The 24,473-nt window shown below is 37.9% G+C and overlaps 1 protein-coding gene across 1 annotated transcript in view; it reads right to left on the bottom strand.

The window, feature by feature from the left end:
* Positions 1 to 24,473, bottom strand: part of LOC150088220 (uncharacterized) — a 115,508-nt gene that overhangs the window by 66,050 nt on the left and 24,985 nt on the right. Inside the window, exons 3-4 of the mRNA XM_090370072.1 lie at positions 11,145 to 11,259; positions 1,384 to 1,585 (exon numbers count right to left, since the gene is read on the bottom strand). Coding sequence (XP_090226198.1) covers positions 1,384 to 1,585; positions 11,145 to 11,259 — 317 coding nt within the window. The remainder of the gene's footprint in view (positions 1 to 1,383; positions 1,586 to 11,144; positions 11,260 to 24,473) is intronic.

Here is a 24,473-nt window from a genome sequence, read left to right as displayed (position 1 = left end):
CCCTAATTCACGGCTTTTTTTCAACAATTTCCCTATTACCCTGAGAGAGAGAGAGAGAAGTAGAAAGGAATCACCAAGAAAGGGAAGAATGATGATATCCAGCTCAGGACCCTGGGTGTGCCAAGCCCATAACTCACCAGATGTGAGTCCCTGGGGGTACCCTAAGGCATTGATGTACCCTGATGAATGTGTGCCTGTTGGGCTGCCTTCGGCGGGGAAATGCTTCTTGGTACAAATGTGCAGCCTCGAATACATTGCTGCTAGCTTTACCATACACGAAGTGCATGTCTGCATACTCTTCGTTGCTGTAACCTCTTTCCATGTTGACTATCCTTTGACAAGTACTAGTATGCCTGCTACATCTCAGAGCATTGAAAGAGGAGAAACAGAGAGAATGAGCATAACCTAACCTAAACAAACAAGTCAGTGGTGGATCCCAACTAGAAATGTGCAATATCTCAAAAACAATTCACTTAAGGACCCATGTTTACTAGGCTTTTTTTTTGCATATTGTAGTCTGTACAGTTCACCTTTAAATTACTGACCATCACTTTTGAAACACCTTGTATACAATTCACAGTTTGACTTTATAATTAGGATTTCCCTCACCTTGGGAACTTTTCCTAGCTGTTGAAGCAATGACTAAGAGGAAGTTTCCTGAGCACCAATGTTCTAAGCCTTAGTTTAAAGAAAAAAAAAAGTGGCTGCTAATTATGATTAGAAGTAACCAAGACATCACGCGAAATGTGGTTATCAATGAACCATCCAATTATATCATACCATACCATAAATTTGACTGACACTGGGACTGACTGACATTTCCCAATGCAAAAGCAGTGACTGCACCACTTTTGCATTGGGAAACTACAACAGCGGTTTCCATGGCTGGATTTAATTTATGATCCAGACAGCTTTTGTACTATAGCAGTTTTTTTTTTAATTTTTCCTATTTTTTAAACTTAAAATTTAGAATATAATGTTCAATAAAGCTTCTATCCCCACCATGGGCACCGGCAAGATATTCTGCAAGATGGTGCATGTGGGAATAAAATTTTTGTTCACCAAATTTTCAAATACATGCACCGATCATGAAACATTGGTTGAGCCAAGCCAATGTTTTGTGATCAGTGGGAGAAAGTACTTGTATTTTGAAAGAAAGAATTTGTATTGTTTTAATGTTTCAATAAATTAATGAAAATATTAAAAATCATGTATTACTTTGAAATCCAAAGTTGGTGCACTTTCACCACCTTGCACCATGCTGCCGGTGCCCATTATCCCCGCCATGTGCCTTTCTAACTCCAAAGCTATCCTATACATCAGATAAACATAAAATACCATAAAAATAATTTTCAGGAGACAAAGAAAAAGTGAAATTCTTACGGATCTGAATGGTTGTGCTTTACATCCACTGCAGCAAGATGACGACACTGTTTTACAAAGACTTCTAGGCACAAAGACTTTTGGTTATAATTTAAGCCAAACAGGATGTCTCCACTTACTGAAATATTACCATAATGGCTGCCAGCAGCACTATACACACTGGACATACTTTCAGCACGGGACTGAAAAGAAATTAAAATTACTATGCATTACACACTTAACAAGTGAATTGAACTGTAGAGGAATCTTCACCTGCTCATTCACTAATTAAGAATATTGCGCACCTGCAGAGCTAGGGTCAACTAACATTGTTATCTCTTCTTATGTTACTACCCGGAAATATAAAAGAAGTGGAATTAAAGATGAGTATTTATTTCTAAGATCTTTCTCCAACCTAACTTATGTTGCTTTCCCTAGCACAGAATGAGAAACAAAGGTTGATATAACCCACATGGTCCACAAAACACAAATAGCAAATCTTCTTGTATGGGTATGAGCTCTTCTATGTCATTTCCCTATTCCAGACCTTTTCCAATACTCCAGTGTGTCATGTTGTTGGTCTTGACCACATGCCTCAAACCATATCCAATGACCATGTGATCCAACATTATGTTGACTGCAGCAGCTTCCTTGACCTGCAAGTTTTCGGTCAGAATATTCACAGCTTGAAGAATAAGCTACTGGATCTTGAAACACTTCCCTTCTCGAACTTCTACATCAAGTTGCCTTACCAAAACTTTAAAGTAAGAATACTTCAGTCATTATTTTCCCCAATAATGTAAGCTATCAATTTTATGTGAATAATCAATCCTATGGCAATCCTATGGTCAGAAAGAGTGTGGAAGCGAGAGAATAACAAAGGCTGACAAGATTTGTGCAGGGTAAGAGAAAATATACTCAGTCAAATAGCAACACAGTACAACAGTACTAATCCCAAAGGGGCATTTCAGATTGAACAGTGCACTGTACCTTGTCATGGATAGAGTATCACAGCCTGTGACCAAACCATGTTCTACTCCTGTCAGCAAAACACAAGTGGACATGGTTATAGTGGATTGGAACAGTGGAGAACTGGAAAAATGCTGTCTGGTCTGATGAATCCCACTTACTGCTGTTCTGGTTAATTGGAGGACCAGAACATGGTGAAAACAGTATGAGCCCATGGACTCATCCTGCCAGGTGTCAGCCTGTAATGTTGACACCTGGCAGGACTCATCCTGCCAGGTGTCAACATTACAGGCTGGTGGCAGGTGGTAGAGTGCTGCTTGTCAAGTGGCACCGGGGGCCTCCCAACTCTACATAGTATACTCTGTAATACAGTACAAACTCTGTAAAGGCCAGAGATAGTGAAGTTTTAGTGTAGTCAGGGCTGGATTAAGGATGAAATAGCCCCCCTGCCATATTTACATTTGAGACCCCTTCCCCGGCCATATTTACATTTGAGACCCCTTTAATATATATAATACAAATGCTACACAGGTTTTTATATTTATACAGTATTGTGAATAATAATAATTCCTTGATAAAATTTTAAATAAGAGGTCAAAAATATTTTGTTTTTTGACTTGGAAAAATAAAGTAATAATAAAACAATTTTAATAGAAACTTTTAACTTATTTATTGTACAATAAAAGGTCATCATCATCAGCCATTTTCAATCCACTGCAGGATGAAGGCCTCTCCAGCAACTTTCCAGTTCCTTCTGTTTTGAGCACTGGCCATCCATTTACTACTCAAAAACTCATGAATTTCATCTATCCATCTCCACCTTTGTCTTCCAGGTTTTCTTCTAGCTCCTCTTGGGTACCATTCTGTTATTTTCTTAGTCCATCTGTCATCATGTCTTCGAGCTATGTGTCCTGCCCAAGACCATTTTAGTTCTTTAGTTTTGATAAGAATGTCCTTTACTTGAGTTTGCTGCCTAATCCATGTGTTTCTCTTCTTATCTATCATTCTAATTCCCAATATAATTCGTTCCATTCTTCGCTGTGTAGTTCTTAGCTTCTCTTCCATTCTTTTGGTGAGTGCCCAAGTTTCACTTCCATAAGTCATGGTGGGGAGTATACATTGATTCATTATTTTACGTTTCAGACAAACTGGGATATTGCTCTTCAGTATGTGACTATATTTCCTGAATGCTATCCATCCAAAATTTATTCTTCTCTTGACTTCCAGCCATTTATCATTATTACAGCTAATAACTTGTCCCAGATAAGTATATGACTCCACCTTTTCAATTACTGCTCCTTCAATCATTATTTCCCTTTCCGTGGCATACTTGTTCATCATTACTTTTGTTTTAGCCATATTCATCTTTAGTCCAAAATCCTTACTAACTGTGCATAACTGATTAAGATTTTCCTCTAATTCTTTGGGATCGTGGCTTATGACCACAATGTCATCTGCAAATCGTAAATGGTTTAGGTAGTCTCCGTTCACATTGACTCCTTTCTGCGACCAGTCTAATCTTCTGAAAGCTTCCTCAAGGGCAGCAGTAAACAGCTTCGGAGATATTGTGTCTCCTTGTCGAACTCCTTTCTCGATTTTAAATTTGCTACTGTCTTTGTCTAGTCTAATAAAGGATGTAGCACTCTCATATATTTTCTTCAAAATCATAATATATGGAGTATCTATGCCTTGTCTTTCCAGTGCTCAAAACATTGCCTTATGCTGTATGGAGTCAAATGCCTTTTCATAATCAACAAATGCAGGCATAATGGTGTTTTATATTCATTTGCTTTCTCCATTAGCTGTGATATTACGTGAAGGTGATACATAGTTGAGAATCCTGTCCTAAAGCCAGCTTGCTCTTTCGGTTGATTCTCATCAAGTATTCTTTCTAATCTGTTAGTAATGACCCTTGTGAACAACTTGTAGATATGGGATAACAAGCTAATTGGTCTATAATTTCCAATTTCTGATTTATCTCCTTTCTTATGCAGCAAAACTATGATTGCATTATTCCACTGCTTAGGCACCACACCTTTTCTAATGCACTTTGTGAAGAGCCTTGCCAGTTTTTGTGTTATGTCTCTTCCTCCCAATTTTAACAGCTCTACAGTAACTTCACCTTCCCCCGGGGCTTTCCGATTCTTCATTTTCTTCAATGCATGTTCTACCTCATCAGGAAGAATATCGGGTATGTCGTATGTGTTGCTACTTTGCAATCCATCTTCCCCACTGCTGGTATCATTCCCTCGCTCCTTGTATAATTCTCTATAGTATTTGAATTATGCCTTCTCTGCTGTTTATAAGTACACCATCCCTATTCTTCAGTTTCAGTATCATTTGTCTTTCTGTATTACTGCTCATGGCTGCTGATTTAAATCCTTTGTTTTTCCTTAATGCTTGTTCTACTTTTCTTGTGTTAAATCTTCTTATGTCCTCTCTGAGTCTCTTTCCAATGGCATAACTCAGTATACTCAATTTTCTCCTTGTCAGTGTTTTTCTTGCTCTTCATTTGTCGTCTTTGGTTCATCATGACAAGTGTTTCTTGACTAATTTTTTCTTCTTTGGATTTCTGTTTCCCTATAGGTTTCTTGGGCTTTATCACTTTCAGAAAGTTGTAATATTCCTCGTCGATATCTTGGTCCTGAGCAGTCTGCAGAAGCTCAAACTTGTTCTTAAGTTCCAGTACATACTGCTTTTTCTCCTCCTCTGTTTTTTCAAAGACCTTTGTATTATTTACTCGAGTCAGTTTTTTCCTTTCCTTTCCTACATCTATATCAAGTGTACATCTTACCATTCTGTGATCACTTCCAACATTTACCTTATTCAGGACGGTAACATCATTCACAATATATCTTCTGTTAGTGAGGATGAAGTCGATTTCATTAGTTGTTAATCCATTTGGACTCCTCCATGTCCACTTTCTGTTCACCCTCTTCTTGAAAAAAGTGTTCATTACTGACATTCCTTGAGATTCTGCAAATTCCACAAGTCTTTCACCTCTTTTATTTCTTTCACCAATTCCAAAATTTCCTATAGTTCCTCTTTCTGCGCTGTTTTGCCTTTTTCCAACCTTAGCATTGAAGTCCCCCATAATAATAGTGTAGTGGGTTTTCTGCTCATCTGGAAGACTCTCAATTTCAGTGTACATTTCTTCAACCTCTTCATCATCATGGCTCGATGTTGGTGCATAAATCATTATAATCTTTAGCTTGTACCTCTTAGAAATCTTGAGTATTAGTCTTGACACCCTTGGTGATGTACTTTTGAATTCCAAAATGTTGTTTTTAAAATCTTTATGGACCAGAAACCCAACTCCACCTTCACTCCTTTCACTGTTTCCATTGGTGTACAGCAGATTTCCACTTGATAAACTTATAAGTGATTCATTTCTTCTTCTTGTTTCAGCCAAACCGATGATATTCCAATTCACATTTTCTAATTCCTTTTCCAGCTCTAATATCCTGTCTTCACCGATGAGTGATCGTACGTTATAACAGGCCAAGTTCAATTTCCGTGCATGGCAGCCTGGTCGTACCCAGAGATTCTTAGCACCCTCTGCTTCCACTCTGATCCTCTCGCTGCCGTAAGAGGGAGAGTGAAAGCTGCTGGGGACTGAGGGCCATTTGTATTGTTGTGCTCTCATTGCTGGAGGGTTTGGTCTTTTCCTCTTCACGCTGACCAGGCGTCTTGAAGGTATAAGAATAATATCAATAAAAGGTATAAGAATAAAATTTAAACACTTAACAAGTTAAGTTTAAGTATGCTTTATAAAAGTGTTTTCTTGGTTTATTATTATTATTAGAAATTTTGATCACTACTTTAGAAAATATTTACACTGAAAATGTGGCCCCTCTTCGGGTGAAGCACCCCGCCATGGCCGGTTTGGCCATAGCATTAGCAAAGCCCTGAGCAGTCTGTGTAGTGTAGTTGGGTTGTGTTGGTCTATTGTTCTTCTGGCCATTTAGCCACTAGGCCCCTAGTAGCACCCCATATTGTCCATCCTTTGCCCCATGGAGGCAGGCCAAGTGTAGTAGGGAGAAAAGAGGCTGGGGTGAACCCTGGACATTGCCCCAGCTTGCCAGGGAGAACCTCAAGTGGTGGTGGTGGTGGTGGTGGTGGGTGGTAGTGGAATAATGGTATGGAAAGCATTTTCATGGTATATATGGACCAACATTAGGCAGGTGTTCTAATGTTGTTGTTGTGGTGTTTTTTGGTGCAAGGGCAACTTAGGCCATATTGCACCTCCCAAATCAATTGACTTTACATACGGGAACTGCTTGTACAGCAGTTAAAAACGATCATACACTTTAATTTGTTTTAAATAGAGAAATAATTCAGAGAGATTTGCTTCTTTGCCTATGAGGCTATTGAGAGACAGAGGTTGTTGCAGATCTGAGATGGAACTAAAAGTCATTCGTCGGGCGTTGTTAAACAAGCTACATTCGACAAGTATATGTTTTACTGTAAGTGGCTGTGAGCAGTTTTCACATTGAGGAGGATCATTCCCTGTAAGCAGATAGAGATGTGTGAGGTGAGTGTGACCTATTCGGATTCTGGCTAAGATTACTTCTTCTTTTCTATTTTTACGAAGGCTAGAAGTCCATAATTGTGGTTCAGATTTTATTTGAAATAGCTTGTTATTTGTTTGCATTTTCCACAGAAGTGTCCATTGTTCCATGCATGTTTTCTGAATTTTGTGTCTGTAATCAGGATATGGGACTAGATCATTTGTTGAGGCTATATTAGAAGGATGCTTTGCAACATCATCTGCACATTCATTTCCTGGAATTCCACTGTGGCCTGGGACCCAAGAAAAGATAACAGTTTGTTTATGCTCATGAAGCTGCATCAGCTTATGTTTTATGAGTTTTAATAAAGGATTGGTAGGTGAGGAAATACCTTTCAAAGCTAAAATAGCACTTTGTGAATTGGTATATACTATACTTTTATTTATTGACAGCAGTGAGATATTTTCAAGAGCAAGCTTAATGGCATGAAGCTCAGCGGTATAACTGCTACATTCGACTGGAAGTGAAAATGAGATAGTTGAATTAGGGAAGACAGCAGCTGCACCCACTTGATTGTCAGACTTTGAACCATCAGTATAGATCTTGGTGAATTCTGAGTACTTTTGTGTATGAGCATAATGTAGTTGTTGGATGTTAATATTTGCTATGGAACTTTTACCCCATTGCTCAAGGTATTCATGAGAAGAAAATGTGAGAGTAGACCATGGGGGATCTGGATCTTTTGATTCTCTGAGGATATTATCGAATTGGATGTTCCAGCTTTCTGCTAGAATCTGCAGTCTGATACCAGCAGGCTGAATTGTTCTGGGTTTATTTCTATAGTGAGTTTTCCACAGAGGATCATGCAGAAGTGGCCAAACAGGATGAGTAGGCAGGCTTTTAATTTTAGCTGAGTGATTGGTATGCCGATGGTTTCTTATTTGAGACTTTGGGATGGCTGCTGTTGCAGCTGTTAGTATCTGCTTTGTAATATATTCGGTGGCAGCGTCAATAGGAAAAGATGTAATGATATCCTCATCAAAAGATACATGATTGGTAAATTTTGTCCAGTTTGCTTTGGAAAATTTCCATTGAGTTTTTGTTTGTGTTTGTTTGAAATGGGTGGATTGAATGCTACAAATCAGCGGAAAGTGATCGCTGTTTAGAGGATTGTCGTGTACTGTCCACTCTATGGTTGGGAACAGGATCGGAGAGCAGATTGAGAGATCGATAGCAGTGCTTGACCCAGTAGGAAAATGGATGTAGGTGGGTAAGCCAGTGTTCAACAGTGTCAGATTCTCTCTATCAAGTAGCATTTCAATAAGTTTGCCATGTCCATCTGAGACCAGTGAACCCCACAATGGATGATGTCCATTAAAATCGCCTAATAGACAGATCGGAGATGGTAATTGAGAAATAAGGTTTTCCAGATCCTGAAATGTGCATGGATGGTTTGGCGGAAGATATATCGAGACCACTGTCAATGTGATACTGATAACTATACGCGTTGCAACAGCTTCTAATGGTGTTTTCAAAGGAATGTGCCTGGAAGGGACTCTTGATTCCACAAGTATATCTACTCCTCCATGAGGACTGTTAGTTTCAGATCGATCTTTTCTGAAAATGGTATAATTTTTGACTGAAACGGAGATTTTTGGTGTTAAATTTGTTTCTTGTAAGCACATAGCAGCGGGTTTGAAATGGTGAATTAATTCATAAATATCGTCAATACTGCTGCGAAAACCTCTGCAATTCCACTGTATGATCTGTTCCATTATTTAGTTCTGTGGGTGGAAGTTGAGTCTGTTTTTTGTGGGTGGCTTGTTTACCTCTTTCGAGTTTTGATTTTTCTTTTCTTAAAAAATTAGGGCATTCTGAGTCATTGCTTTCTTCCATATCTCCATCTGCATGTATTTCAAGCAGATCCTGATTAGTTATGTCATCAGTGTCCATGCTTGATATATGAGATTGCTTTGCCTCAACAGGATCTGATTTCTGTAAATTATCTACTGCTTGACAACGGGGAGGTCTTTGGGATGGGACTGTTAGTGGTGTATTACTGCATTGGTCTACTACGTTTGGTGGAGATGGATATTCAATAGATAGGACTAACCGAGCCCAGTTGGAGATCGATGTGTCTGGAGGAATTCAGTCTGACATGCTACTGATTGGTGACTGTGTGTAGCAGTAGCATAGGTGTGTTTTGGCATACTTAATTTTACTTGTTTTCTTGCCTCTTGATAGGAAACCTTATTTTCCATTTTATATTTTTGTATTTTTTTCCCCAACTTCCAGAGGTCGCAGTCTTTGGAATAAGCGGGATGGTTGCCTTTGCAATTCGGACACTGTGGAGTTGGTGCCTTACATTCTGTTTGTGTATGTGTTTTACACCCACAGTTTGCACAAGTTGCATCTCCACGGCATGCTATCTGGGAATGGTCAAATTTCTGGCATTTAAAACATCTTAGAGGGTTCGGGATATAGGGCCGAACGCGACAGTTTAAATATCCTGCCTTGACTGAAGATGGTAGATTTGGAGAACTGAATGTTAAAATTATACTCTGGGTAGGGACTAAATTGCCATCTTTTCGGATCGTGATCCTTTTTGCTTGAGTCACATTTTGTTCTTTAAGTTCTTGAACTATTTCATCTTTGGAGACGTTCAATAAATCCCATTCAGTGATCACTCCCTTTGAAGAATTGAGGGTGGTATGTGGTGTGATTTGAACTGGGATTCCACTCGAGGATGTCAGACGTAGTAGTAGCTCAGAATGTCTAGAATTGGTGGTCTCTATTAACAAATCTCCAGATTGAAGACGTTTCACCATTTTCGGTGAACCTGCAGCATGTTCTAGGCATCTCTGAATGGTGAAGGGGGAGAGCTTGCCGACAGGTTGCATTGACAGAGAATGTATAATCAGGAAGGCTAGTAATTCCTGTCTGCCACTGTCTTTCTTCATTCTCTTTGAGATAGAGGAGTCATGGTCAGTGTCGTGTGTCTCATTTAATTGAGAGCTCTTCGGCTCTAAGCGTGGAAAATCACTTGTTTCCATCTCTGCTCCTTTTAGCCCCGGGGGTTGTCTTATCCCCCAGGTTACCGGCCCCGCCACGTGGAGACAGGAGCGGTGCCACCAGTGACCAAGCAGTTGTAGCAGTTAGTTGTTTGTTATTAGTAAAATATATATATACTAAATAAAGAAAGGTTGTTTTCCTTTCTGTGTTTTTACTTAATACTTTAAGCACAGAACAACTGGAAGTAAATTAAATAGAAAAAGACACTAGGAATCAAATAAAACTTTTTCTTTAATAAGGGCACTCTATAAATCACTGAGAAAATCGCTTGTCACTATCGCTTGGCACTCGGGGCCAGGTGTTCTAATAGGCTACTTAGTGAATACTTAGGTAAAATATATGCAATAAATTGTAAATATAGTGGTACTATATTTACAATTCTATTTCATGTATTTTTAACCCCAAACCATGTCTTTAAACCAAATTTAGAATTTTACATGCTGTATATTGTCAGCCTTAAAATTTTAAGATTGACAATATGCCAAAGGTAAACATATGCCAGAATATATATTAGATAAAATTCTGTCGGCTCTTGATGCCTCATTTACTTTTCAAGTCCCAATTCAGTGATTACAAAATCATTCACTTCTCAGTCATTTAAATAGGCTATTGATATTTTCAAGTTTAAAAACTTGTTTACATATACGTCAATGGAAAAACTTAATTCAATAAAAGTATTGGCTAATTACCCGATTACCAGATCCATGAAGAGTAGTGGCCCATTACAGAATAGCAGCAGTAGCATCAATGATGCTACTACTGCTGCTATCCTGTAATGAACCAATAGCCTTCAACCATTTCCTTTTACCACTCATAAGTATGAAATATTTTTTTGCAACTTTCCTTTACCCTTGCAAAAGACCTTTTATAATCTACTTCAATATGCTAAATCACATAAGTAGCTTTATCACAAACTAATTTATATTTAGCGTAACATTCAATGTGTTCTATAATTCATTGTCATCCAATGCAATTACCTTTTTTGCCCATACATTTGTCAACACTTTTTTCATTTATTTTGGGATATACTTTGAACAACAGCTCTTAAGCAACTCTTGGAAATGTCTTATTTGACCATTTTTCCATTTATCATTTGTACAGACTTAACTTTCTACCTGTAGTTTTAACATTTATGTGAACTTGTTATAGTTAATTCTATAAATAAAGTGATATTACTTTATTACTTTTCATATTTGATTACTCAAATTTTCTAAGAATAGCATTAAATACTTACATCAAATGAATGCAAACTAACATGACTATGAACAATGCTCTGTAAATCATCTCCTTGCAGAATTGAGCTTTCTCTATCAGAATCAACCATGCTCCCATGGCCAGAATAGCTCTAGGCACCCAAAGAAATAAAACATCGTAGTTATAAAACAAGGCTGTTCTCTCTTCCTATGCACGCACACACACACACGCACGCCCACACACACTAATGTACATAGTGGTGAATACATGAAATTTCAGGTGAAGTGCTAATTGCACTAAAGCTAATGATGTTACTCCAAACAATTATTATTCATTATTTGTGTTATTGGAGGCTCAAAATTTGCTGTTATTAGAGGATCAAGGGCATCCATTATGTCCCACACAGTAAATATCCTTAAGTCAACAATCAATTTCAGTCCATCATTTGAACAATTATAAAAAAACAAAGCATTTTGAAAGATGAGTGATGTCAAGCAATTGGCTCAAGGAACTTACTTCCATTGTGATTAATTTCAAGTTTAGTAAAAGATTGATTGTTCACATGATGAAAATTTCATATGAAATCATGTGCAGTGTGAACACAGCCTCAGGGCAAATGGAAGCTATAGTTGAAAGAAAAATTGGGGGGGGGGGATGTCAGGGAAAACAAACATCTCATAAGTACATACTTATGTATATAAACTGAAAGAAGAATCTGTTGTTTTATCCTATTAGCTGTGATAATCTCAAAATAGGAAGTTGTATAAACAATATATATATATATATATACAGTAAACCCTTGATTTATCGGACTAATAGGGAAGAAGGGGTATATGTTAATGCCAAAAGTCCGTTAAATCGAATATAACCTGGGGGTCATTTTTTATTGTTCTTCATGTAAAATAAAAAAAGCTTTAATACAATATAAAATTATTAAATTATAATAAAGAATATGTAATATTCTATTGCAATTTGGCCTTTGATTTACGGATATCAGAAACAGCTTGTTTCTGATATTCATAAATCAAAGAATAAAAAACAATTTCCTGAATTTGATTATAAAAATAAAAGTAGGTAATTATAAAAACAATAATGGAAATAGGTAATTATTATTAATTTTTAATTAATATTAACACTGAAGTTTTGTATAACCTAAAAAAATTAATGTGGTTGAGATTAATATGCGCACACACACACATTATTTGTCTGGTCTGTTAAATCAGAAACATCGGGTCCGTTAAATTGAGTGTTTACTGTATATATAGTAATACTGTATATTGGAAGTGTATAGGAGAAGGCTGTAACTATCGAATCTACGGTTCTTGATCACATATGGTATGCTCATGTATATTGTAGATTTCTAGATTGTAGATTGTAGACAGCCTTCTATACACTTTCAATATATTACTATTTATACATTATGGTCTTTTTTTTTTTTTTGGCTGATGCTATATGCTTGCTTCCTTGCATCACTGGTCACTGCCATATTTTGATGGTCCTTTTCAAAGTAGCCCCCATTTGATGAAATGCAGTTACTCCAACATTTCTGCCATTCCTCAAAAACACGGTGGAAGCCATTTTTTGACATGCATTTGAGAATCGCCTGTGATGTCTATACAACTTATTCTAACAAATGGAAACATTTTCCTTGTGGCTCCTTCTTTTAACTTTGGAAATTTAAAAAATAAATAAATAAATTGCAGGGTGCAAGGTCAGTGCTGTAGGGTGGATGAGGAACACATCTGACATTAATGCTTGCTAAGTACTTGATGACAATATGAGCAATGTGAGCATTGTCATGATGCAGCATTCACCAATCTGTGTACAGTTGTGGTCGTTTGCAACAAATGTGATCCTGCAAAGTGTGCAGTAAAAGTGTGCCCCATAATTCAGTTCCATAGTAGGGTCCTGTAATGGTGGTAAGACATGGCACAACATGTTGGTAAACCATTCCTTGAATGTCAAAAAAGGAAATACTATAACCTTTCTTGCAGAAGCCACAACTTTAGCTTTTTTCAGTGTTGGCAATGACATAGACTTCCAAACAGAGCTTCTTAACTTACTCTCTGGGTCAAAATGATTGAAGCCGTGGCTTATCCATCATTATCACCTTGTGCTGAACATCACCATTTTCAATAACCATTCATTGCAACTCCCAACAGCCTCCATGTAAACTTGCTGTTGCTCAGGTGAGAGTAACCTTGGAATCCAGCATGACAAACACATCATATGAAAATGGTCATGGAGGATACTGTGCATGCTTCCTATGGACATTTTCAACATCTCTGCCAGTTGCCAAACTTTTATCACAATTACAGAAGCAGTGTATGGTTTCTGTGGCAATAGCAGTGGTTGAAGCTTCCAAGACTGCCAATTTTTGTGATTGAATCATTCCATCTTTAAACATTCTAAACCACTTGTGAGCTGCTATGTGGAAGTGCAGATTTACCATAAGCCTCTTCTAACATTTCACATGTTTCATCATGTTTCCTTGAAACGGAAACAAAATTTGACAGAAGCAATACTGTTCCTCGCATGTCACATCCACAAAACTGAACACTTATTTTACATGGTTTATCACATATGTATATAAAAAAATTCCTCTAATCTTGACCATAATTCAACCCAAGGCTTCTCAAAATGAGCACCAAATCTATTATACTATTATATAGGAATACATATAATAAGAGGCATAACTGGAGTATGGCAAGTGTGGCCCTGGCCACAGGTGTCATTTCATCATAGGCACAAAATGGACTTAGGATTACTGAATTAATAATTTATTTTAAAAATGACATTCATCATTATGTAAACAAATTATTATGAAAGCCTCTCTTCTTTTGTATAAAAGTACTATCTCACAGATAATAATTTAATAATAATTATTTTTTATAATTTATATATGATTAAATATTATAATTAATTTAAAAATATTAATTAATATTGCAATATAATTATAATTTACTTATTGTTATAGAAACAAAAGTGCACTTCTGATATTTGGCCACAGATGTCAAAATTCCTAATTATATTTCTGCATATATGCCAATCCCTAGCTTCATACAATAGAGCAAACTTTTTTTTTTTGATGATGACGAAGAAAAGCAACAAGAAGAAGAAAAAGAAACAATGAAAAGAAAAAAACCACGAGGGAAAAAAACAGGAATAATAACAACAACAACAAGATGGACAAGAAGAAGATCTTGTTTTTGGGTCTACTGGTAGAGCCAATAATGAAAAAAAGTCTGTGGCCAAATTGATGTGCATGACACAGCTCTAGAGACACATGTCATGAGGCTCAGTTGTAAAAATGCCAGGTCTCATGGTAAGATATGTACCCTGCATTCCTTGATCCTCTCCCCTACTGTTTATTTACATTTATGCCAGTAATTTTTCCAACTGTTATGAATTTGAAGTTGCATGGTGTAATATAGTTTATGTTTACTTATAAAATAAACAACATACTTGCAGTATAAGATAATATTCAAAATCTCTAGGCAACCTACTTAAAATGCCCATATGATATGCAATGGGCAGCAAGAATAGTAAGTCCTGTCCAGAGGCAAAGCAACAGTACATTAAAAAATAAGCCAATCCAGTCATAAGATAGGCTCACATCTAGCGAGTCCAGTCATAAGATAGGGGCTCACATCTACATATCTTACCATGAGTATGGGCTTGGCACAACCAGAGTCCAGAGCTAGACATCATTCTTCTCTTTCTTGGTGATTCCCTTCTACTTGTCTCTATCTCTCTCTCAGGGTAAATCAGAATTTTTTTTTTTTTTTTTTTTTTGCCTGGTGCAGCATAAGCTTCAGGCTTCCTTGCACCATAAGGCTAATAATAATAATAATAATAATAATAATAAAGATATAATAGTAAGTCCTGTCCAGAGGCAAAGCAACAGTACATTAAAAAATAAGCCAATCCAGTCATAAGATAGGCTCACATCTAGCGAGTCCAGTCATAAGATAGGGGCTCACATCTACATATCTTACCATGAGTATGGGCTTGGCACAACCAGAGTCCAGGGCTAGACATCATCTTTCTTGGTGATTCTCTTCTACTTGTCTCTATCTCTCTCTCAGGGTAAATCAGAATTTTTTTTTTTTTTTTTGCCTGGTGCAGCATAAGCTTCAGGCTTCCTTGCACCATAAGGCTAATAATAATAATAATAATAATAATAAAGATATAAACCAATTACAACAACAAGCAAAATGTTTTAGTTGAGATGCTTCACTACAGAAAGTAGTGAAGCCCCAAGTGGCCACGAGTGAGAATGCATTAGCAAATGCTCTGAGTGGACTACAATTCAATCCCAAGTGATTACTAAATACAATTAACAATCATATTCATGATTTATTACAAACTCCTCTGACCTGAATCATAAGCAAGAACAAAAAATAAAAACTGAAATGAATTAATTAGTTAATAATGAAAATTAAAAAGAAATAAAAAAAAAAACTGAAAAGAAATTGAAAAGATGTGATCCTTCTATGGATCTACAGGCGCACACACGCACACGCACGCACGCACGCACGCACGCACGCGCACGCACACACACACACACCCCGATAAAATTCTGACTTCGGTTCCCTTTATCTTTCTATTATTTTAATTATTTTTCTTGTATGAGGTGTCTGCATTCACTTAGAATGGCCTTTCATAGTCTTTCTGCTTTGTTACAGGCTTCAGTAGCAATATCATAATGGAATTGTAATGGTCACTTCCCATGGTGGGTGCAGATAGATACTCAATTTCTTTTTAACTTCCTATTAAACTTCATTTGATAATTTACTTTTTTAATTTTATTTTATCGCTTCTTATATATGAGTAACAGTAATTCCTTGCAAGCAAATGCTGTAGTTACAGCAATATGTTCATGTGATAAGCATTTATTATCTTGCAATAATACCACGTATCTTTTTGCATGAGGTTCCCCAGCCCACCCATTTGGAATGTCTGCATAATACAATGCACAATAGGAAGTATCTATTCTATCTTTGTGTTCAAACAAATTAAACAGCGTGACACAACAGGTGGGTCTCAAGGCATATCAAACCACCCCTAACAGTGGGCCACAACAGTTGTCTCAACACAGTGTTAAAAGAAGCAGCAAAAGAAGTAAGTAAACTTTTAACCATAATTATGGCGCATCTTTGGATTCTAACTGGAGATGTGCAAATGTCTATCCTATTCACAAAGTAGGGATCAAAGAATTAAGTGAGTAATTACATACCTGCAAGTTTGGCTGGAGGAACCACCTTTCACACTGGAGGAATTGAACTTGGCTGCAGCGCAAATTATAAATAAAAAATGCCCCGGTCCCGATCTCCTGGAGCCAGAAATAATTAAAAAAGTGGTAAAATATGCTCTGCAGTTACTACTCCAATTATACAACAGATGTCTGAATGCCAGTACCTTTCCAACCTCTTGGAAGGTTGCTGGAGTTAAATTAATATTGAAAAATCCCACAAAGCCACCTATACTACCAAGTTCTTACAAACCCAACACTCTCCTACCAGTTGCTAGTAAACTCTTTGAGAGGTTGCTGCACTCAAGAATAAGCCACCACCACTATCAAACAGCAAACTTGACCACCCAAATGCAATATGGATTTAAGCCAGGATCATCCACTACCGAAGCCCTGTGTCACCTCATCAGTTCTGCTACTGCATGCCAAGAAAAATATTTCTTTTTGGTGATCTTCGTAGACTTTGCTGGGGCGTTTGACACAATATGGTGACCGAGCATCCTGGCGAGGCTTAGAAGGGCTCAGATGCCTGGGAACCTCTTTGGTGCCATTAAATCATACCTCGACAACAGAAGAATCCAGGTTACTGCACCATATGATAAAATTCACCGACTGGTCTGCAGGGGATACCCCCAGGGTTCTGTCCTGGGGCCTCTCCTGTGGAACATTATCCTCAATGAGTTCCTCACCCTTGACTTGGAGGGCATGCTTTCCCAGGCCTTTGCAGATGACTTGATCCTGATGGTTTCTGCAAATAACAGGTGCCAGCTTGAGCTAAAAGCAAACCAGGCTATGGCTAAACTCCAAAACTAGGCTAGGATCCATGACTTAATAGTATTGTCAGAAAAAACTACATCCATTCTACTCAAGGGCAGACTTGACATCTGCAGGCTGCCCCAAATTAAGATTGACACCATGACCATTGGCTTAACCGAAAAAATGAAATACCTTGGCATTTTTCTTGATAACAATCTTTCCTTCGAGCATCACCTATCCTACATATGCACAAAAATAAAAAGATACACTGGCCTACTAGCAAGAATCGCACGACGGGACTGGGGGTTATCAAAACATACCCTCAACCTGTATTATAAAAGTCTTCCTCCCAGCCATCTTGTATGCATCTCCAGCGTGGTACATCAAAACAGCAATGGTTCTAAATCGGAGGACCCTCGACGCAATCCAAAGAACTGTGTTGCTCACTATCACACGAGCCTGTAGCACCACAAGCACTAACGCCCTGCAGGTCCTGGCGGGGTCCTTCTCCTAGACTTAGAAATTGCAAACAGTGGAATCAAATAACATATAGTGAAGGGACTCCCCTGCACCTTTCTAGATTACACGGTTAACAACAGCATGTCATGCAAAGAGGAATCAATCAGATCACATCACAGATGCTCAGTCTACAGACACTGCAATTTTCAGAACTTAAGCCTTTCTTGGCAAGAGGACCCCTTTTGTTCCTCCTCACCAATCCCATCTGTCCCCTCTGTACCCACTCAAGCAACTCCACATTGTTCTCAAAATGAGGCCTCCAGACCTGTACACAGTACTCAAGGGATGGCTGACCACTGCCTTATACCAAGGATTAAGGCAGTGATCCACCTGTTTTTCCATACTAGCAAAATTCCTGTTTATCACTGACAATACCCCATGACCTGCTCTGGAGGCCTGTCTGCACTGCTTTCTCAGAAATGATTTCTCCTTAGTAATTGCCAATGTCCAGGGGACCAGACAAGGTACACAAAGAAAATTTTATTTTTGTCTTTATTTTATTTTACTTTATTATATAGAGGCGCCTCCGTAGCCAGGTGGGAAGGGGCAGCAGTGAGTAGCACACGCTTCTTGATTAGACCGGGGTTCGAGCCCGTCACCACCAAATACGGAGGATGCGGAAAGGTCAGGAATGACCACCGCATGTTCACGGAGCAATATGGCCTTAGTTGCTAATGCTCCTAAAAACCAAATAACAAACAAACAAACAAACAAACTTTATTATATTTCTCATTATTTTACTTTATTAATTGAACCATGGCTTTAGAAGGTAAGTTCAGTGATGCTAATAAACTCAAAGCTGTCCTGGAAAGATGCAACAGTGATAAAGTTTACATGTACTGTTTGGAAATTGGATGTAAGCTTACTCTACATAACGTTAGTGTGTGTTTTCAAATTTTTGTTTTATTTTCTTTCCTTTTTATTAAAAAAAATTAATGTCCATGGAAAGTTCTGAAAAGAAAAAAAAAAAAAAAAGAAAAAAAAGCATGGTCAGTTCAAGAAAAGCTACCTGCACTGGACTTACCAAATAGTGAAAAGATGCAATTGGAAGTTTCTCGACACAGAAGTGGGGAATCCACTCTCAGGGGATGGATAAAAGATGAAGCTAACCTATGGCAAGCAACAAGTGACTTTGATGCTAGTGAAGATCTTCAGCAAGAGCAGTTTAAGACAGCAAGTGACAGCCCCTGGATAATGCCAGTGTTCACATGTTTCACACAAGAATGTGCAGAAAGAGACCTATATCTAGTGAAATTATCAGGGGTCAAGCTGAAAAACCAAAGAAAGACTTAAACAACCAGCACGGAGTACAAGAATATGAGAAAGAATTCAAAGCAAACAACAGCTAGCTCAGCCAATGAAAAAAAGAGTTATGGAATTCACCAGGTTGCAATTTCAGGCGAAATTCGATCTGCATGCATCGGAGACTGCTGATGACTATTCATCACAATTAAAAGTTATCATACAAGAAGGTGACTATGTTCTAGAACAAATTTACAATTGCAACAAAACAGGACTTTGTTATTGCATGTTTCCTGATAAGGACACTAGCTTGTAAATCCGATAAACAAAAGGCACAGAGCTTTAAAGTGATGAAAGATAGGGTAACCTTGCTGTTTTGTGTCAATAAAACCAACACACACACACACACACACACACACACACACACACACACACACACACACACACACACACACACACACACACACACACACACACACACACAAGTCGAGAACCACTGTGTATAGGAAAATCGAGGGCCAAGATGATTCTACTGCAAAAACATGCAGGGGTTAGCATATCACCATAATAAGAATGCTTGGATGACAGCAGAGATTTTAGAAGAATGGTTTCATAAACTTTTTGTGTCATCTGTGTGTGCTCGTTTAAGAAAGCAAAGTATGGAATCTACAGCATTTTTGCTGCTGGACAACTGTCTTGCCCATCCACCTGCAGAAAACCTTATAAGACGTGATAGTAAAATAAAGGTGAGCTCTTTGCCAAAAAATATTACCTGAAAGACACAACCTTTGGATCAAGGCATTATATCTACCTTTAAGATGCACAATAGGAAAAATTTAATCAAACGAATAAGGAAGTATCCATAACAGAAGCTCAACACTGACTAATGTTTTTGACTTGGCAGAGAAAGCATGGGTAGCATTAGTTGAGGCATATGATGCAAGAAAGCAATCCAAATGTCTGTCTAGTTCAGTCTTAAATTTATTTAAGACTATCAACTTCCACAACAACATATGGAAGTCTGTTCTAGCAATTAACTACCTGTTGGCTAAAGGCAAACTTCCGCACATCTATTCTACAATTGTCTTTCCTCAATATGAATCTATGCCCCCTCAGGTTCTTAGTCTGAGCAAGCGGAAGTATCCGGTCAGCACTGAGCCTGCTGAAACCATTCAAGGCCTTATACACCTCAATCAGATCACCTCGCAGGTGCCTAGTCTCCAGATGCTGCAACTTGCAGACTTAAGCCTTTCTTCAGTCTTCTTCTTTCTTCCTCTTTCTTCAATCTTGTTGCCCTTCTCTGTACTCATTGTATCAACTCTACATCTTTCCCAAAATAAGGCCTCCAGACCTGTATACATTACTCAAGGTGTGGCCTGACCATTGCCTTATACAAAGGGATAATCACCTCCTTGTCTCTGCTAGCAAAATTCCTATATATCATTGACAAAACTCCATGACCTGCTCTGGCAGCCCATCTGCACTATTCAGAGAACTTCATAACTGACTGTACAATTACTAGAAGTCTTTTTCATTCTCCACCTCCCTGAGTGTAGTGCCACAGAATTGGTACATTTATAAATAAGATCTTTATTGTACAGTTCACCGGTACACGCAGGTACCACAACCCTACAATACCCTTCACGGCACCATGCCAGGGGTTAACAAACGGCAGAGATAACCTCGCCAGGTTACTGTTACCCATATGCAGTAGTTTGCATTTGTTAGTGTTAAATTTCAGTTGCCACTTCTCAGCCCATCTGCCTAACTTTTCTAGATTTTGTTGCAGTAGCATACTGTCTTTAGTGTCATTAACAACCATGCCAACCTTTGTATCATCTGCAAACTTGGACATTAAGTATGATATACCTTCATTGATATCATTGATAAATACACAAAACAACAATGGGCCCCAGCACTAAACCCTGGGAGACTCCGCTAATAACATTTATCCACGTACAGCAGTGTCCATTTATTACCACTTTCTGCCATCTCCCACTCAACCATCCCTTTATCCATTGCAGTAACTTGCCCTTAATGCCATACCGTTCTCCAATTTGTACAGCAGTCTTCCATGTGCAACAGTATCAAAAGCTTTCCTGAAATCCAAGTATATGATATCAAAATTATTTTTAGCATCCAGTTCCTTTGTGACCACATCGTAGTATCCAAATATTGGTCAAACAAAACTTCCTCTTAACAAACCCATGCAGTGTCTGAACTATTTCTGCTGTCTTGTCTAGGTGATCCTGTATCACCTCTTTAAGTGACTCTGTTATTTACCCTGGAACAGAAGTTAAACTAACATCTCTATAATTATTTGTGTCACCCTTTAACCCCCTTTGTGAATTGGGGATACATTTGCACATCTCCAGTCCATGAGGACCTCCTAAGGATGAACTCATAATTATGGCTTAGGATTTGCCTATTTTCCTTGCTGCTTCCTTTATTATAAATGGATAGACCTTCATTATAACTTCCATCTGCCTCAAGTGCCTATTTTATGTTTAACTTCAACAATTTCTCCTCCACTTTGCTCGCAGTTATCACAAAATCACTTAGCTACCTGTTAGAGTTTGATAAATTTCTGCCATTCTCCTCCTTGAATAACTCCTCCTGTGTGAATGTAGATGCAAAATAATATTCAGTTTATCAACTACTTGAGCAGGATCATCAATAGTTGAACCATCTATGTTAAGTGGACCAATCTGACTCATCCCCTTCCTTTCAGAGTTTAAATAAGTAAAGAACTCTTTGCTGTTTTTCTTTGCGTCCTTTGCCAAAGATTTCTTGTAATCTGCCTTCATCTGCCTAACCTCCTTTGTGATTTGATTACAGACTAGCTTGTATCTGTCATAGGCTTCTGTGTTTCCTGATAATTTATATGCATCCCAGGCATTTTTCTTCTGTTCCATGAGCCTCATCAATTTATCTGACATCCATTTAGGGCTGAATCTTGAACAGTATTTCTTACTGGTCCATTCTATTTCTCTGCACAACTGTTCATTGTACTCATCAGCATTAGGCCAAAACATACTCCTACTCTCATTTTTCCTTTCCCAGTATTTATGTCACACCAAACAGACTCAACATTGCACTATCCACCAGTGTTAACTGGATGCACTTCCTTAGATTTTATGTGTTTCTTAACTAACAGCGTAACCCCTTGTCCCTTTCTACCCTGTCTGTCCTTTCTGTACACATTGTACTCCCCAAATTCCAATTCTGCAATGCTTATATCTGTGTGACACCATGTTTCTGATATCCCAACAGTATCTGCCTCTGATGTCTTGATCAGCACTTCAAGCTCATCAATTTTATTTACTGTACTTCTAGCATTGGTGTACACGCAAGTATACATGCACCTGTTCTTCCTCTTAGTTACCCTAACACAGCCCATGTATTTACTTGCTCCATGATGACTCCCAGCGGCTCTTGAAATCCCCAGCAACTTGCTCTCTAGGCTTCTGCTCATTATAAAGAAGCAGTGCAAGAATCACTTTCGCTTCTGCCTGTGGCTATCATTAATCTTTTAATCTGCGAATCTCCCCAAACCAGCAGTTTTCCGACCCACCTAACACTGCCTCGATAACATCAGCAAATGTTCTTGTACCCTTTCTATTTAAGTGCATCCCATCCCTGTAGAAGCAGTCTCTCCTGTTAGCAAGCACAGACCATTCTGAAAAAAAATTTCTCCTGGACGCCCATTAGAACACTGAGTTGGCACCTAATTTCTTCACAGTCTCTGGATCTAGCACACACACACAAAGACATCCTCCTTGGTTAGATTATGTCCTGTTCTAGACAGGTCTGCAAATATTTCACATTTTGCACATTGCTTTAAACTATGAAGCGTGGGACAATCGTCCACCTTCGGTTCTCCCGTGAGCCACAGCACTCTGGCTATTCTGTGAACACTGCTTTGCTGCTCTAGTCTGGGTCATGATTCCATTTAAGTATAATTTAATTAATGATGAAATTTAATAAGATTAATAAATTTTATAGATAATACTATACTAATCTAACACATTTCTAATATACTGCTATGTATTTCGCTATCTAGTTTTACATTAAATCTTACGGTATTCCGTATTTTATAACAATAGAGGCAACTTAAGAACGTAAAATCTATGGACACTAAGTATTCACTTTCAAAATCGCTACCTAAATTCAAAATAAACCACGGAGCTTAGCTATTGCCATGTACAATTAAGAAGTGTTAGGAGTAAGGTTTATGTGAAGCATTTGGAATTGAACCTAACTCAGAGGAACAATAAAAAGATGAGGAAGAAGGGTCTGACTCAGAGGAAAAGTTTGAAGGATTTGCTAGAGGCGATGTCAACAAGGCAAATCCAGTTTATCAGGAACTGATTATGTAGGTTATGTAGCCTGGCACTCACAGCATTTAGGCTGGATCCCTATTGATGATGTTTGTCCTACTTATGACTGCTTAAGTGCCTAGACAATTGCAGAAAATGCTCTACATCTCCAAGACTAAAGTGGAGCCACATCATGTGACAGCAGTGATGAAGAGGAAGATGGCACACTACTTACTCTGCTCCCTACTTTAGCAGCCATGGAAAATGAACTTCAGTGGCTAGAATCAGCGAACATAGATAGAATTCATATCCTTCATTTAAAATCAATTATTGAAATTGCAAAAAAAGAAGAAACAGAAGATAAAGCAGTTAACCCTAGATTCATTTATTAAAAAGACCACAAACTAATTAGGTACTACGTACACTCCATCGAGCACTCATATCATATAGTTATTTCAATTTTAAAAAATTGCATGTCTTGTTATTTCCACGACCTTAATCTTTAAGTGCTTATTGATTTTTTTTTTTTTTTTATATTGATAATGGTAGAGTGTGGGTATTTTTGTGGGTATTTTACATCCATAGGTGGTCTTGGTTTTGTGTGAATTTTTGTTCTTAGCAATAAAATCACAAAACATTTTAGTGAAATATTTATTTCTGGCACCCAAAAAAATGAATATAATTACTACATCTTTTTTAATCAATTTTCACTCATTCACATGTAAAGTTCAATAGTTGTAATTATGTCCTTTAGGTTGGTAGTTTCTAATAATCAAACATCAGGAGCTCACATCTGGTGAGTATGGACTTGGCACACCCAAGGTCCTGAGCTGGATATCATCATTCTTTCCTTTCTTGGCAATTCCTCTCTCTCTCTCTCTCTCTCTCTCTCTCTCTCAGGGTAACTCAGGAATTTTTTTTGGCTGGTGCATCATAAGCCTCAGTCTTCCTTGCACCATATGGCTAATAATAATAATAATAATAATAATAATAATCAGTAATTTTACATCCAAATATGTAAATTTGATAAAACTCAGACTCACTTATAATGCAGTCCAAAATTTTGAAACTAGACATCTGCACGGTGACTTGATTCAGGCTTTATAAGGACTAAGTAAACTAAATGCTGATGGCATCTTTACTCTCTTTCAGAAAGCATATACACATATCAGGACATAAATTAAATTTAAACTGACAAAGGAGTGTGCAGAACATATATGCAGAAATTCACACATTCAGCCAGTGAGTAACTAATTGTTGGAATAAAAAGTGTCA

This window comes from Mastigoproctus giganteus, chromosome 3 (assembly GCF_048544385.1).
Source record: "Mastigoproctus giganteus isolate SK-2022 chromosome 3, ASM4854438v1, whole genome shotgun sequence".
NCBI lineage: Eukaryota > Metazoa > Arthropoda > Arachnida > Uropygi > Thelyphonidae > Mastigoproctus > Mastigoproctus giganteus.
This window is presented reverse-complemented; position numbering and strand designations above follow the sequence as displayed.